At 46.2% G+C, this 15,835-nt stretch overlaps 1 protein-coding gene across 1 annotated transcript in view; it reads right to left on the reverse strand.

The window, feature by feature from the left end:
• LOC127422792 (histone-lysine N-methyltransferase SMYD1-like) overlaps positions 1–14,849 on the reverse strand; it is a 29,604-nt gene extending 14,755 nt beyond the window's left edge. Inside the window, exon 1 of the mRNA XM_051666572.1 lies at positions 14,647–14,849. Coding sequence (XP_051522532.1) covers positions 14,647–14,783 — 137 coding nt within the window. The 5' untranslated portion in view covers positions 14,784–14,849. The remainder of the gene's footprint in view (positions 1–14,646) is intronic.
• Between the last annotated feature and the right edge of the window lie 986 nt (positions 14,850–15,835).

Raw genomic sequence — 15,835 nt, forward strand, 5'->3', positions numbered from 1 at the left:
AGATGTGTTGCTCAACAAAATAAACTCCAGCCACTAGGCGGAACCAGCACAAAAAGAGCATGCAGAATCTTCAAACAGTCAAGCGAATGTTCAGTGAGCTGATCCACTCGGCTGCAACGTGAGTACCACAAGATGACTTACTCACACCATTGACTTTATGAAGGACATCTCTTGATGTGGGCATGTGAATGTTTTATGGCCATCCTTAGCATCTATTCTCAATTTGGCCGGGAATATCAGTGAAAAAGCGACCTTCCATTGATGTAAAAGTTTCTTGCATTCCTTGAATCGATCACATTTCTCTCTTGTCGAGTTCGCAAAGTCTGGGAACAAGAAAATGCTGTGGTTCTTCCTTTACTCCTCGCCTCACATAACACAAGATCTTTATCGGATGATCTCAGAAATTTGACCAGAATTGATCGGGCCTGTCTCCCTCAGCGGATTGCCGAGCCGGAACTCTGTGAGCTCACTCGATTTCCAGCTTTTGGTCTGCTATGTCGAGCAGACTCGGAAAGAGCCCATCCAGTAATTCCACCATATTCTGTCCCTCCACTCCCTCCGGGACTCCCATGATATGGACGTTATTACGTCGGCTACAGTTTTCCATGTCCTCCAACTTCTCCCAGATACGATCCAAATCCACCTTGGTCGCTAGCGGATTAGCAGATAATTCCATCTCCGATGACTCCAGATAATCGATCCGTTTCTCAACATCCCCTACTTTTGTGACCACATCAGTAAATTTCGCCTCCATGGCAGTGATCGATCGACGTATCACAGCAAGATCCTCCAAGTCAGCAATGACCTTCGTCAGCATTGCCGACATGTTCAAAATCTCTCGCCGCATTTCCCGCATCTCTCTGACCAAATTGACTCCCAGGCCCGTGGCCTTCTCAGGGGTGTCAGCTTGAGCATGTAAGTGTTTTTAATGTCTCCAGAGCCCGAGGATTTTGAATTCTTTGACATATTGTCCTCCTAGAACAGTGTAAAGAGGAGGCAAGAAGCAGCTTTCCTGGTTCAGGTAAGTGTTTATTCTCCTTACTGCAGCAAATACACTCTTTCAGGGCTTTCCCAATGTTCATTAATTCACTCTCAAAGTAAACAAACTACTTTATAAAAATAAACTCTCAGCTAAGCAATAATAAACTCCTGACTTCACAATAGGGTCTCTGGTGCCCAGGCTCTCTCTCCCGTCTACTTGCGGTCTGGCTCTATTTATGCCGCTCTCCCCATGCTCACTGAAATTAGAGACAGGTGTTAGACATAATTTAGCTCAGGTGTAAGCGCCCTTACCGCTTTCTTTCTCCGGAGAGATGCTTGACCACGCCCCCGCTGCCACATATCCCCACCGCCAGACTCAGGCCGGGGCGGCATCCGGCCTGCCTACCACTCCCCCCCATTCCTGGAAAGGAAGTCGGCGACAGCCATCTGCGCCCCCGGTCTGTGGACCACCTTGAACTTAAACGGCTGAAGAGCCAGATACCAATGGGTGATCCGGGCGTTAGTATCTTTCATGCGGTGGAGCCACTGGAGTGAGGAGTGATCTGAGCAGAGGGTGAAGGCCCGCCCCAGCAGGTAGTATCGGAGAGTGAGGACCGCCCACTTGATGGCGAGACACTCCTTTTCCACGGTGCTGTGCTTAGTTTCCCTTAACTTAGCTTACGGCTAATGTACAGCAAGGGGCGCTCCTCCCCCTCCACCACCTGTGAGAGTACGGCCCCCAGCCCCCTGTCTGAAGCATCTGTCTGTAAAACAAAAGGGAGAGAGAAGTCAGGTGAATGTAAAAGCGGCCCCCCGCAAAGTGCGGCTTTAACTTGCGTGAATGCCCGTTGACACTGCTCCGTCCACTGGACCGGATCTGGAGCTCCCTTTTTAGTGAGATCAGTCAGCGGGCTGGTGACATCCGAATAATTAGGCACGAACCTTCTATAATAGCCAGACAGCCCCAGGAACTGTCTCACCCCCTTTTTGGTCTTGGGTCTCGGGCAGGTCGCAATCGCCGCTGTCTTGTCAATTTGGGGACGCACCTGCCCGTGGCCCAAGTGGAACCCCAGATACCTCCACCCGTCCAATTGTGCACTTCTTCGGATTCGCTGTGAGTCCCGCTCGGCGCAGCGATCTCAGAACTGCCCTGAGATGTTGCATATGCCGCTGCCAATCATTGCTGTAAATGATGATGTCGTCTAAATAGGCAGCGGCATAAGCTGAATGCAGTCTGAGGATTCGGTCCATGAGACACTGAAACATAGCCGGGGCTCCAAACAAACCGAACGGAAGTGTCACAAATTGGTGTAATCCAAACGGTGTGGAGAAGGCGGTTTTCTCACGGGAAATTTGTGTCAAGGGGATCTGCCAGTAATCCTTCGTCAAATCCAATGTCGAATAAAAATGAGCAATGCCCAACCGATCGAGCAACTCATCAACGCGAGGCATTGGATATGCATCAAATTTAGACACCACGTTGACTTTCCTATAATCCACACAGAATTGCACAGACCCGTCGCTCTTAGGCACTAGAACAACTGGGCTGGACCAATCACTGTGGGATTCTTCTATTAACCCCATATCAAGCATCGCATCCAATTCTTCCCGAACAATTTTCTTTTTGCGTTCGGGTAGTCGATAGGGGCGGCTACGTACCACCACCCCCGGCTCGGTCTCGATGTGGTGATGGATGAGGTTTGTACGTCCCGGTAGAGGGGAGAACACATCTGCAAACTCCTGTTGCAACCTAGCAACCTCCGCGAGTTGGCTCGGTGAGAGGTGGTCTCCGCAAATGACTGGGGTGAACTGTTTATGTTTTGAACTCACCTCCGGTCCGAGCTCCGCCTTCTCGGGAACTACCGTAGCCAACGTCACGGGAACCGCCTCCCTCCACAATTTCAGGAGATTGAGGTGGTATATTTGACGAGCGTCCCCTCTATCGGTTCGTTTAACCTCATAATCGAGATCTCCCACTCGTCGTGTGACCTCAAAGGATCCTTGCCACTTGGCGAGTAATTTAGAGCTCGATGTGGGAAGCAATACAAGCACTTTATCTCCTGGTGCAAATTCCGTTAGCTGAGTTCCCCTGTCATACAGTCGGCGCTGTCGTTCTTGAGCTTGGAGCAAATTCTCCTGTGTTAGTTGCCCCAAAGTGTGGAGTTTTGCTCTAAGATCAAGAACGTACTGAATTTCATTTTTACTGTTTGAAGGTCCTTCCTCCCAGGCCTCTCGCAATGCATCAAGCACGCCACGTGGGCATCGCCCATACAGCAGCTCGAATGGGGAGAAGCCAGTGGAGGCTTGCGGGACCTCTCGTACTGCAAATAACAGGGGGTCGAGCCATTTATCCCAGTTTCTAGAATCATCGTGCACAAACTTACGAATCATGTTTTTGAGGGTTTTATTAAATCGTTCCACCAGGCCATCCGTTTGAGGATGGTATACACTGGTGCGAATCAATTTAATATTTAACAACTCGTACAGTTCGCGTAGTGTCCGTGACATAAATGTTGTGCCCTGATCGGTGAGGATTTCTTTCGGAATCCCCAACCGGGAGATTATTTTGAAGAGTGCCTCCACAACACTGCGTGCTGAGATGTTGCGAAGAGGCACGGCTTCCAGATATCGCGTTGCATAGTCCACTAGGACCAATACAAAGCGATGTCCGCGTGCTGACCGTTCTAATGGCCCGACGAGGTCCATTCCAATTCTCTCAAAGGGGACCTCGTTCAAAGGGAGAGGGCTTAATGGCGCTTTTGGGGTGGCCGGTGGGTTAACCAGTTGGTATTCGCGGCAAGCCGCACACCACCTGCGGACATCGCCGCCAATGCCCGGCCAATAGAAATGGGCTATTAGACGGTTCAGTGTTTTCCTTTCTCCTAGGTGACCCACCATGGGATTATAATGAGCCGCCTGGAATACCATTTCCCAACGGCTCCTTGGAATCAAAAGTTGGGTTGTATCCTCTTTGGTCTGAGTGTCCTGTGTCACTCTATACAACTGCTCATTTATAATTGCAAAATAGGGGTATGAAAGGGCGATGTCAGGCTGGAGTCGTTGACCATCGATAACTCTCACTTGGTCAAAGGCGTGTTTGAGGGTTTCGTCTCGCGACTGCTCCAAAGGGAAATCCCCCTCAGGGAATTCCCTGAGAAGGGGAGGGGCTGCAGCCTCTCCCCCTCTCTCATCATTATGATGTGGAGCTGTCGAGGATGGCCCCGGCTCTGCCTCCCCTGCCAGAGCATCGCACATTGCACATCTCCCTAACTTTATACAGGACCCATCCGCGCAAATTCCCTTTAATAAAGCTCTAAAGTCAGGCCAATCAGTCCCCAAAATCAGCAGATGGGTGAGGCGGGAACTAACCGCGGCCTCCACTCTATGCTTTTTCCCCCGGAATTTAATCGTCAGGGTCACCACCGGATACTTGTGAATATCCCCGTGTACACATTTCACCTTCACCGTTTTAGTTGTGACCAATGCCTCGGGTTGAACCAAGCGTTGGTGGATAGTGGTTTGATTACACCTGGTGTCCACCAACGCTTGGTGAGTACCCCCCTTGACACTTACGGTATCCGGTACGCTCCGGCCCGGTCGGGGGCAGCCTGTGGGAGGTCAGAGACCCGCACCACTGTCCCCAGCTCCATCAGAGGGCACTGATCTCGGAAGTGGCCCGGGTCTCCGCACCTCCGGCAGGCCGGCCCAGGCGCTACGCCTGCACTTGGGTCGGCAGGTGCCCCCCCCTGAGGGGGAGAGGGGCGGGGCATTGGAATAGAGGAAGTTGTCGCCTCCCACACCCGGGGAACTGGTCTCCGTGGCTGAAGTCCTCCTCGTCCGCGTGGGGTGGGAACGGGACCTGGAGAGAGAGCAGAACGAGAGGAGATAGGGGAGGGGAATGAGACAGGGGGAAGAGAGAGAGAGAGGGAGGGCTCTTCCGCCCTCGGAATCGCTGCCATGTGGTCCTCCGCAAGCCGGATAGCTTCCTCCAGCGACGCCGGGCAGTGGCACTGGACCCACTCCGCTGTCCCTTTTGGCAATTGATGTGTTAATTGCTCCAGTACCACCTGGTCGATGATCGCGTTGACGCCGCGGTCCCCCGCTAGCAACCATCTTCGGCAGGTGTCGCGGAGCCGTTGGGCGAAGGCAAACGGGCAGTCGGAGTTCTCCAACTTCAGGCTCCGGAAGAGCTGACGACTTTCTTCCGGACTCCGACCAACCCGTTGCAGGATGGCTTTTTTTAAGTCTCCATAGGCCAGGAGGCTCATCGCTGGTAGTTGTTAAGCCGCAAGCTGGGCTTCCCCGGACAGTAGCGGAATGAGTCGGGCCGCCCACTGGTTGAGCGTCCAGCCCCAGATCTCAGCGGTGCTTTCAAAGAGACCCAGGAACGCCTCTGAATCGTCCGCCGTCCCCATCTTTTGTAACGCAGGCGGGGGTAACGGCATGTGGGTGTCCGGGGTCGCGGCTGGGGATGCCTTCTGGCTGAGAAGGCTCCGGATCGCCTGTCGGTCCTCTGCTTGAGCACGCATGAGCTCCACAAACCGGCGGTCTTGATCTTGCTGAAGCTCAAGCAGGGATTGCTGGTGGCTCCGATGTAGGCCAGCGAGGGCCTGGAGGATCTCCGCCAACTGGGAGGACTTTTCGGGGCAACTTCCATCCATCTTTAACCAAACTTCAGTTCCTGGGTTTCGGCACCAGTGTAAAGAGGAGGCGAGAAGCAGCTTTCTTGGTTCAGGTAAGTGTTTATTCTCCTTACTGCAGCAAATACACTCTTTCAGGGCTTTCCCAATGTTCATTAATTCACTCTCAAAGTAAACAAACTACTTTACAAAAATAAACTCTCAGCTACGCAATAATAAACTCCTGACTTCACAATAGGGTCTCTGGTGCCCAGGCTCTCTCTCCCATCTACTTGCGGTCTGGCTCTATTTATGCCGCTCTCCCCGTGCTCACTGAAATTAGAGACAGGTGTTAGACAAAATTTAGCTCAGGTGTAAGCGCCCTTACCGCTTTCTCTCTCTCCGGAGAGATGCTTGACCACGCCCCCGCTGCCACAAACAGTTATGGAACAGTGTATCGAATCTCACCAGTTTATGTCATAAAAGATATTAAAACTAGCAAAGTGCGCAGAGCTCGCCGTTCACACGTCCGATCCTCGCATGGTGTCGCGTGACTCCCCTAAAACCAGCCTTGAGTGTATCGTAAAAATGTCTGATAGACTTTTACATATTTGTATATTGATTTATGCTCATTTAATGTTTGTAAAGTTTGTCTTCTCGCTGCAAAATGCATGCTTGACAATCCATAATTGCTTGACATCTCATACCACTGGAATATTGTTATACATGCACAGATGTAAATGACAAATGTCCAGATATGCAACCACATTTGGAAAGGGCTCATATCAGATGTGAAAAAAAAGCATTCTTGTTTTAGAGTCTTTTAAGAGATTAGAGTCTTTTAACATCAGGTGTCTTTACAGAATTCTTGACGTTACATGGTGAGAGCGACTCCCACACAGAGATCCTCCAAAGACATCAGTTTTAAGCAACAGCTGCGACGGGTCGGACACATCATTTGTTCACCCTCAAACCAACTTCTTCGACAGTTACTCAGTGCAAGCAGAGCACATGGCGGTCATCTGCATTGCACCTGCAGACATGGAAAGAATTGCTAGCAATCAGCTAGCAGGGAGAGCTGCTGCATATAGAAAGGGTGTTGAGAAATAAAAAATCTAGAGCATCAGTACAGAACTGCATTCTTTGCCAATTCTAGCAGCTGTCCTTGAGTGATTTAATCTAATAGATCTGCAGAAGGAATTTTAACAAAATTAGCTACAGACAGCTTGAGAAAAAGGCTGAGACTGTCAAACAAACATTTAGCAAATTTCCAAGGTTTTCCACTGTGATGTTGCAGCAAAACAAAGTACAAAGTGGTCCCTAAATTATCCCAGCAACTTTCACTTAAAAAACCTCAGCACTGATACTATAGGTTAAACAATATGCCTTTGGCGGGCAAATTACAAAAGTCTGAAACCTAAACAAATCCAGTGCAGTCGAAACACTAATTTGACTCAAAATCACTACTGAAAATTATTAGTAGCACATCACAAAGCAACATCTTAAAATTACTACAAACTAACTGGGTAATTCCATAATAGGCCTCAAACACACCAACATTAACCTATCAGAAAAACTAAAACCTACCTAGTGTTCAGCTGTGTACTGAGTTTGAGACAACTTTAAACATTAAACACAAGAGCACGTAGCAGGCCAAACTCTGAAACGTACCCCAATCAGGATAACCACAAAAAAATAATAAAGGAAAAATAATAGGGTGCCAAGGTCCATGAACATGCCTGGCGGCTAACTAGTTGTAGAGTAAGAAAGCACTTAATTTCCTAACTACGCAGCAGAAAGTGCATACAAAGTCGCAGGCGACTTGCTGCCAAAAAATATTTCAGATTAAAAATCCCGGACGAGTCCCCGATTATGTTACATCAAGACACAGCTAGAAGCAACATAAATGGACCAGGACGCAGATATCAGCTCAAAAGTGGTATTTTAAAGGGGTCATGTCATGCATTTTTTCACATTTTATCATCTTTCCCGAGGTCCACTTATAATGTTAGTAAAGTTTTTTGCACCACAAACAGCCATAATTTAGTTATATATGATCATTTTAAACCCTGTCACTGGCCCTCTGACTGAAATGCTTGGTTTTTGTCTCGTTTCCCTTTTAAGACCTCAATGTAAACACCCACCGTTATGATTGGCCAACAATGTACAACCCCTTGAATACAGCCAAATTTGTTTGAAACTCACTCAGAAGAGATAATGAACCAGCTCAACAACAACAGAAACAATATTTCAGGGTTTGCACATAATGCACTTCCAACAGAAAATAACTATAGCAACAAAATCAGTGAAACACATTGCATCTGAATGTATTAAACTATTACTTAAGCCCAGCTTCACCAAAACCACAAATATCAAACCGTCATCATCAGTTCATGATTGAAACTGGTTACTTATGGTTTTGCCCAATAGTGTTTTTACTGCCCTTAATCTTTAAATAACAGTTCCTTTGTTTACAAGAAATCCACGCTGTAATTAGTCACATACGGATATAATCCATGGTGAAACATGCCACACACAGTATAATCTTGCACTGAAATGATAAGGAAATTTTCAAATTCAGCCCCCGAACTTTTCTGATGTCTTCATAGCCGCGAAACCAATGTCTTTTTACACACAGGACGAGACATGGTTCTCTCAGTCAGCGACAGTAGTGGAATGGAGCACAGCAAGATGCGTTTTTAGAAGTTGAACTTGTTCCACTCTTAAAATGTGGCACACGTTGCCTTTAGGAAACATCAAAATGGCCAAAGATGTCCATCTAGCGCATTACATAGACCAACTGTTTAAAAATGGTGCAGATGGGAACGCGTACAAGACCCATTTATGCTCAAAACAGCAAGACGCAGCGTAGCTGAATAAAGCTGAATGAGGGTCTCTTTTTAAAAGTTATAACTTGACACAGTGTCTTTTAAAAATGGTGTGAGATGCATGATAATGGTCAAAGACGTCTAGTGCATGTTTATAATCATTTTAAAAAGTCCAGATGGGCACAAGAAGGTGTCCTGTGTTAGTCCCCTTTGGTGTCCAGATATAGTTAGTAGGCCACTAGGCCTATCTGTCCAGTTCTTTCTCTGTTCACCCCAACGCTATGCCCACATGTCCTAACTGGGTAAAGCCCAAAGTTCTCTACTACATTGACACGAATGCTAGTGCCTGCTCGAGCACTCTGCTGATGACAAAATATGCATCACGCGTCCTGTACACAGACTGACCAAAGTATACTTTGGTCTGAAGTCCTACTGGGCTTCACAGCCATCTTGAGTGACATCGCCAGCAAAAACAGTAGCTTTAGTACCCCACAATCACAGTTCAGGGACATTATCTTTAGTAACAATGGACAGCCACACACAAACGAATGAAGTTTCAAAGTAGAATTAATACTGAATGGCAAGAAGTTACAAATAAAAGCAAAACATTTACATTTATTCATTCAGAAAGGCACTGTGATGGGTTTTTAAATGCTCAATAGCAAACTGTCATGAATATAAGAGCAAGGCAGAACCCAAATGCTTGAAGGCAATTATGTGGGCTTTTTTTTAACAAAGAACAAAAATGCAAACCAAAACACCCGTGAGGGGGAAAAACAGGAAAGAGAAAATTCAAACAAACAAGAAAACCCACCGATGTCAATAACAGATACAAGAACCAACTGACTGGAGGCAAATATTAACAAACGAATTGACAAAGGACTCAACAAAAGGGGAGCTTAAGAAGGAACGGGCTGTTAGGGAGCTGGTGCCACTGATGATGAGTTAATTGGAGAATAAGCTGTTGTCCAGGGTAAAGAGCTGGCATTCTCCACGTGGCACCTGCAAAACACAAGAGGGAGAGAGAGACAAAACCAACACAGGAAAACACTCAGACAAGACAAACTGACAGTCAGGGGAGGCACAGTCAGGCCAGACTGTGACAGTATCTCTCCCCTGATGGATGCCTCCTGGCATCCAAAACAGACACCTTGATACAGAAGGGAACTGACCAAGGGAGGGAGGCTGGGAAGACAGACAAAACATGGAGCATGAGTGTCCGGATCCCGACACCAGAACCAAAACCGATCTAGACAGGAAATTCAGGCTCCAGACACCAAGCTCTGAAAATGAAACACAAAACAGACAGAAAAGCACAGGCCAAGGAAACCAAACCCGAAGCTGTGCACCCACACAGAGACAAAAACAAAGGCAGATAGAGCACATGGCCGGGAGATAATCACTGAGCCATGTGCTCAACACAAACACAAACATGGGTGTCAGGATCCTGTTACCACAATAAACATGACTGACAATGTGACAGGATCCTGACACTACCCCCCTCAAAGGGATGCCACCTGGCATCCCAAAAGGGGAACATCAAACAGAAGACCAGGCCAAACAGCACCGACAGACACACAGACTAAGGCAGGTGGGAGGCACAGTGCCGGACAGGGCCGGAGACACAAACCAGGGGAAAGGCTTAAGAAAGGGGATGGGGTCCGGCAGCCTGGTATGAGGCTTCAGGTAGGGGGCAGTGTCCGACAGCCTGAAAGGAGGGTTCAGGTTGGGGCGAGGTCCGGTGGCCTGGGAGGAGGGTACAGGTCAGGGGCAGGGTCTTGCAGTCTGGGAGGAGGATCCAAGTAGATGGAGGAATCCGGCAGCCTGGGAGGAAGCTTGAGGAAGGAGACAGACTTAGATGGCTAGGGCAGAGGCCTCAGGAATGGGACAGGGTCTGGCAGCCAGGGAGAAGGCCTGAGGTCAGGCAGCCACAGGGCAGGGACGAGGTCAGTGGCTTCAGCCTTCTCCTCCTCTTATGGATGGTCAGAAACACTGCTGCGGGAATGGTAGCCGCCTCTTGGCAGTTTGCAGCGGGAATGGCTGCCGCCTCCTGGTGGTCACCAGTGGGCTCCTCTGCCTCCTGTCAGTCACCAGCAGGCTCCTCCACCACCTGTTGGACTGCAGCAGGCTCCTCCGCCACCTGGCGGTCAGCCGCGAGTTTCCTCCTCCTACGGTGACGTGAAGCCCGAGAAGTGTCCGGGGGGGCAACAGGGCACGGGCTGAGAGGGGTTCTTGGATCTGGAGTTCCATCTCTGCAGCAGGATCTCCACTTCTGTATGATGGCAGACATGGTCCACCAGATCCCAAAAAGGCAAAACAAAAATCTTGCCCAGCACCTCCGTACTAAGCGGATTGTCAAAGCCCAAAAGGAAGAGCTGTTTTAACTGGGTCTCATCAAAGCACCACCTGTGGGGCTCATTGGCCAGCTCCATAGCGTAGACGGCAAAACCCAGACCGTCTGGGAGCTGACCAGAGCGTTGTGCTGTGCGGTGCTTTGAGAGACCGATTTCTTTCGGGCTTGAGCTGGATCTAAAAAAATGCCCATTGCCTCTGCTGGGTCCAATTTATGGTCAAATCGTTCTGTCACGAATATGAGAGCAAGGCAGGACCTTTATTTAACAAAGAACAAAAATACAAACCAAAACACCCGTGAGGGGGAAAAACAGAAAACAAAATGATAAACTTGAAAAACTCAAACAAACAAAAAAAACGGCCGATGTCAATAACAGATACAAGAACCAAGCGACTGGAGACAAATATTAACAAACGATTCGACAAAGGACTCAACACGAGGGGAGCATAAGAAGGAACGGGTTGATAGGGAGCAGGTGCTGCCAATGATGAGTTAATGGAAGAACGAGCTGTTGTCCAGGTAACAGAGCTGGTGTTCTCCACGTGGCACCTGCAAAACACAAGAGGGAGAAACAGACAAAACCAACACAGGAAAACACTCAGACAAGACAAACTGACAGTCAGGCGAGGCACAGTCAGGCCAGACTGTGACAGCAAACATCCTCCAGATGAGTATACTACAGATCATCATTTACGGGTGAGATACAGTATGTTCCCAACACTTTTTAAAACAAAGTGATGCCCATGCTACAGATTATGTTTCTTTCTATGTACCTTCTTCATCCTGACACTTCAGCTGTATGTTTATATAACTGTTATAAGCGTAAAACACAGATAGTATGTGATCCTGATGTCTTGTGTTGTTTTTATGATCCCACCCCTCCCTCAAACGCATGTGAATCAGACAGACAGACATCTCTCAGAAGATCTTTTTATAAATGTTCTTTATATGGCAATATTAAACTCTGATCATATCCCAAAGGACCAAATAAAGGACCAGCTGAATGCCTGTGAGATTAGAGCTGACTGATACAGTTATATCTGTTAGAATAGAATATATTCAATGTAAATTATTTCTCATGTGCTGTTTCTGAATAAGTAATATATGATTAGTTATTAAGAAACCTTAAGATACAAATCAAATGTCAAATCTGCTGTAGTTTGAGGGAATTATACTGTGTGAGGACAAGTCATTGAGACCAACAGAGATGCTAAAAGTTTGCTTTCATTATAAAGGTGAGGAAATGTCAACTCAGTCTTGTGGTGTCACCTTGCACGACATAGAAATATGGCCTAATGCAGCTTACATAATTGTCTATTTTAAGATGTGTTACTGTATCGTGATGTCATTGAATGTTCCCTCTCTCTCTCTTCCTTTATAAAGTCAGTGGACAGTGCCTCCTGTCAAAGTTCCCTCTTTATTGTCAATATTTCCTTCATCCAGACACTCATGGTAACTAGTGTTTGTGTTTACAGAAGGTAAATGTTTCGAGCTCTCTACTGTTGCCTCTGCAGAGACTCTTGACTTTTTATGGAGGTGAAACAGAGATCGGTCACATGAGAGTGGAATCCCTGTCTCACAGTACGCAAAAACGACGCATGTTACAGGCAACAATTGGTATTTTTGATATGCAACTGATTTCAATGACTTTCTAATGTGCAGAAATGAAAACAATACTCATTAAACTGCTGCACCAGTGCAGCTGATCACATTCTCACTGAAACATCTCAAACTCTTAGTGAATTTTACTTACTCAAAAAATCATCCTGCAGTGTTTGTTGAATAGATTATATATATACTGATACCGGTCCTAAACAGCTTTAAAACACTCAGAAAAAAACTAACTTTTAATCACATTCATAACTGTAAGACAGAACACTCAACTGGTCCATGTCATAAATGTGGCCTGAAATAACTAGCAAGTCTGAAGTGTTTGAAATGTCAGTAGTTTACAGCAGCTGTAACGCCATCTGACCCTCTCAACATTCAGTTATCCTCGCTGATAATTATCTCATTAATGACACTCTAGAAGCATTTCACAGCATCAAGAGGCCATTATCAGATTTACTATCTTCAATGTCACATTAGAGGATATCAAATATTTTAATTATTTTAGTTTCTCTGTGAGCAGTGAATCTCTTCAGAACACAGACTTTATACTTTCATATGAGTATAACTGCAGCAGAATATGTATCACAGTCCAGGAGAACAGAATATTTGCTCACAGGACACAAACAAAAGCTTTTACTTATTTCAGCATTTAAAGTTGCAGTGTAAGTAATCTGAGCTCTCACATTGCTGGAGTATAACTATTTATACACCGATGAGCCAAAACATTATGACCACCTGCCTAATAAGCTGTTGGTCCTCTAAGTGGCACCAAAACTGCGCCGATCTGCTGAGGCATGGACTCTACATGACCCCTGAAGGTGTCCTGTGGTATCTGGGACCAAGACATTAGCAGCAGATCCTTCAAGTCCTGTAAGTTGCGAAGTGGGGCCACAGTGGATTGGACTTGATGGTCCAGCACATCCCACAGATTGGATTGAGATCTGGGGAATTTGGAGGCCAGGGAAACAACTTGAACTCTTCATTATGTTCTTCAAACCATTCCCCAACAATGTGTGCAGTGTGGCAGGATCCTGCTGAAAGAGGCCAATGCCATCAGGGAATTCCATTGCCATGAAGGGGTGTACCTGATCTGCAGTGATGTTTAGGTATAGGTGGCACATGTCAAATTGATGTCCACATGAATGGCCTGACCCAGAGTTTCCCAGCAGAACATTGCTCAGAGCATCATACTCCCTCCACCGTCTTGTCATCTTCCCACAGTGCATCCTGCTGCCATCACTTCCCCAGGTAAATGGCACACACATACACGGCCGTCCAAGTGATGTAAAAGAAAACGGGACTCATCAGACCAGGCGACCTTCTTCCACTGCTCCAAGGTCCAGTTACGACGCTCGCATACCCATTGTAGGTCCTTTCGACGGTGGACAGGGGTCCACCCTCTGGGCACTCTGGCCGGTCAGGGGCTACACAACCCCATACGCATCAAGGTTTGATGCACTGTTTGTTGTGACACATTCCTCCCGTAATCATCATTAAAATTTTCTGTGACTTGTGCCACAGTAGACCTTCTGTCGGTTCAGAGCAGAAGGGATAGCCTTCATTGCCCTCGCGCATCGATGAGCCTTGGGTGCCCAACACCCTGTCACTGATATCAATAATTTTTAGGGATGCACCAATATACATTTTTTGGACGATACCAATTTTAACAAGAACTATAGGCCGATAATGATATTTTGCAACTTACCTTTTTTGTCATCAGATCACTGTTTTACTTAGGAATGTTTAAAAATCTTAAAAAGAGGTACAAAACCTTTCTCACTGTTCTAACAATAAATAATTTCTATTGAACATGGATTGGATCTGTTGAACACATGACAGGCCAACATTTTAAAGAGAGCCTAGAATTAATATCTTGCTTGATTAAATGTCAAAAGGGCGATACACTTATAGCATTTTGTAACAAAACTTTATATGTCCAAAAGTCACTCACAGCTTTGTCAGTGATCGACTCAAGCAATTACACTTTACAGTTACAGATACTAAATGAAATGTGCAGTGCAGCAGGAAATCCACCATGACAAACTCATAACTGTGTTAAAATCTCTCTTAAACACATCACAGTTCAGAAGATAACTGTAACCATCTCTGTGTCCAAAACAACTTCATCGATGACATCAATAGTTATTACATCCACTGAAATTCTGTTTAGTTTAGTAACACTAAACTCTCTCAAATGTCATTCATGACCAGAAACTCAATGTACACAGTCTGTCAGTCCAAACCCTGATCTCACCTGTCAAACACGACCGCAGCAAAACTCGCCTCAGCGAACACAACATCTCCCGCCGAAATCTCCTTGGTGACACGGAGGCCACGACCTTTCTCTCCGGCTGCGAACACTTCCACGGGGTCCATCTTGTCTACAGTCATGTTGACACAGACTGATGCTGCTGTCCGCTGCGGCTGAGGAGGAACTGCTCACAGTACATACTAGTGTCCCAGTGCTTACCTCCCCATAAACCCGCCTCAGCACAGCCAAAAATAGACAAACTCCTTTCCTGCTGTCCGCTGGTACCATGTCCACGTGCTTGGGAACCCGTTAGAGGTTCTGATGTTTTATGAGCTGACCTGTGGGAGTATTTTAGTCTGTCAGCTGTGTCTGCTCATCAGTGGTGTAAATGCAGTGGAGAGAGTATTTGACAGTTCTGAAGGTACAATGTGGGCTCTGAAACAGAAAAAATTCAGTATCAATAAACATATCTTAACATCCTTAAAACCAGATAAATTCACCTTATTAGCAAAGTGTATTTTGTGTCTTGTGGCACTTCCAATTGTTTGCTTAAAACAATGAGAATTGTATTCAAGATATATTTGTTGACAACAAGTCAGCATTTGTAGCATAACATCGACTACCTCAAAAAATTATTTCGACTTGACCCTTTGTTTATCAACAAATCACGGTTACAGAGAGGCATTTAAAGTAGAAGTGAATGGGGCCAATCCATAAACATTAAATTACACACTGTTTCAAAAGTATAGCCGCAAGACGTAAACATGTTAACAAAATGAATGCTGTGTGCTAACCAGACACCAGACGCGACACGGCTACAAGATGCAACAAAATCAATCACAGCCAATCAGAACAGCATACTGCTGTCTCGCACTTGCAATGAAATGGGTAAGTACATAATAAAAATAATAAAAAAACATTTTAACATTATTCAAAATACATACTCAGTGACTGATACAATATTTGTCATATAATACACTTGTTTGTACAGATAAAGTCCACAGTTTGAATATTTTTGTTCCCTTTAATTCATTTTCAAGATCTTAGGGAAATTATCCATCGTCGATTTCATAATGGCTGTTAAAGTAACACACATTCAGGGTTGGGAGGGTTACTTTTGAAATGTATTCCACTACAGATTACAGAATACATGCTGTAAAATGTCATTTGTAACATATTCAGTTAGATTACT

The sequence above is a fragment of the Myxocyprinus asiaticus genome, chromosome 3, assembly GCF_019703515.2.
Source record: "Myxocyprinus asiaticus isolate MX2 ecotype Aquarium Trade chromosome 3, UBuf_Myxa_2, whole genome shotgun sequence".
In the NCBI taxonomy this organism is placed as follows: Eukaryota; Metazoa; Chordata; class Actinopteri; order Cypriniformes; family Catostomidae; genus Myxocyprinus; species Myxocyprinus asiaticus.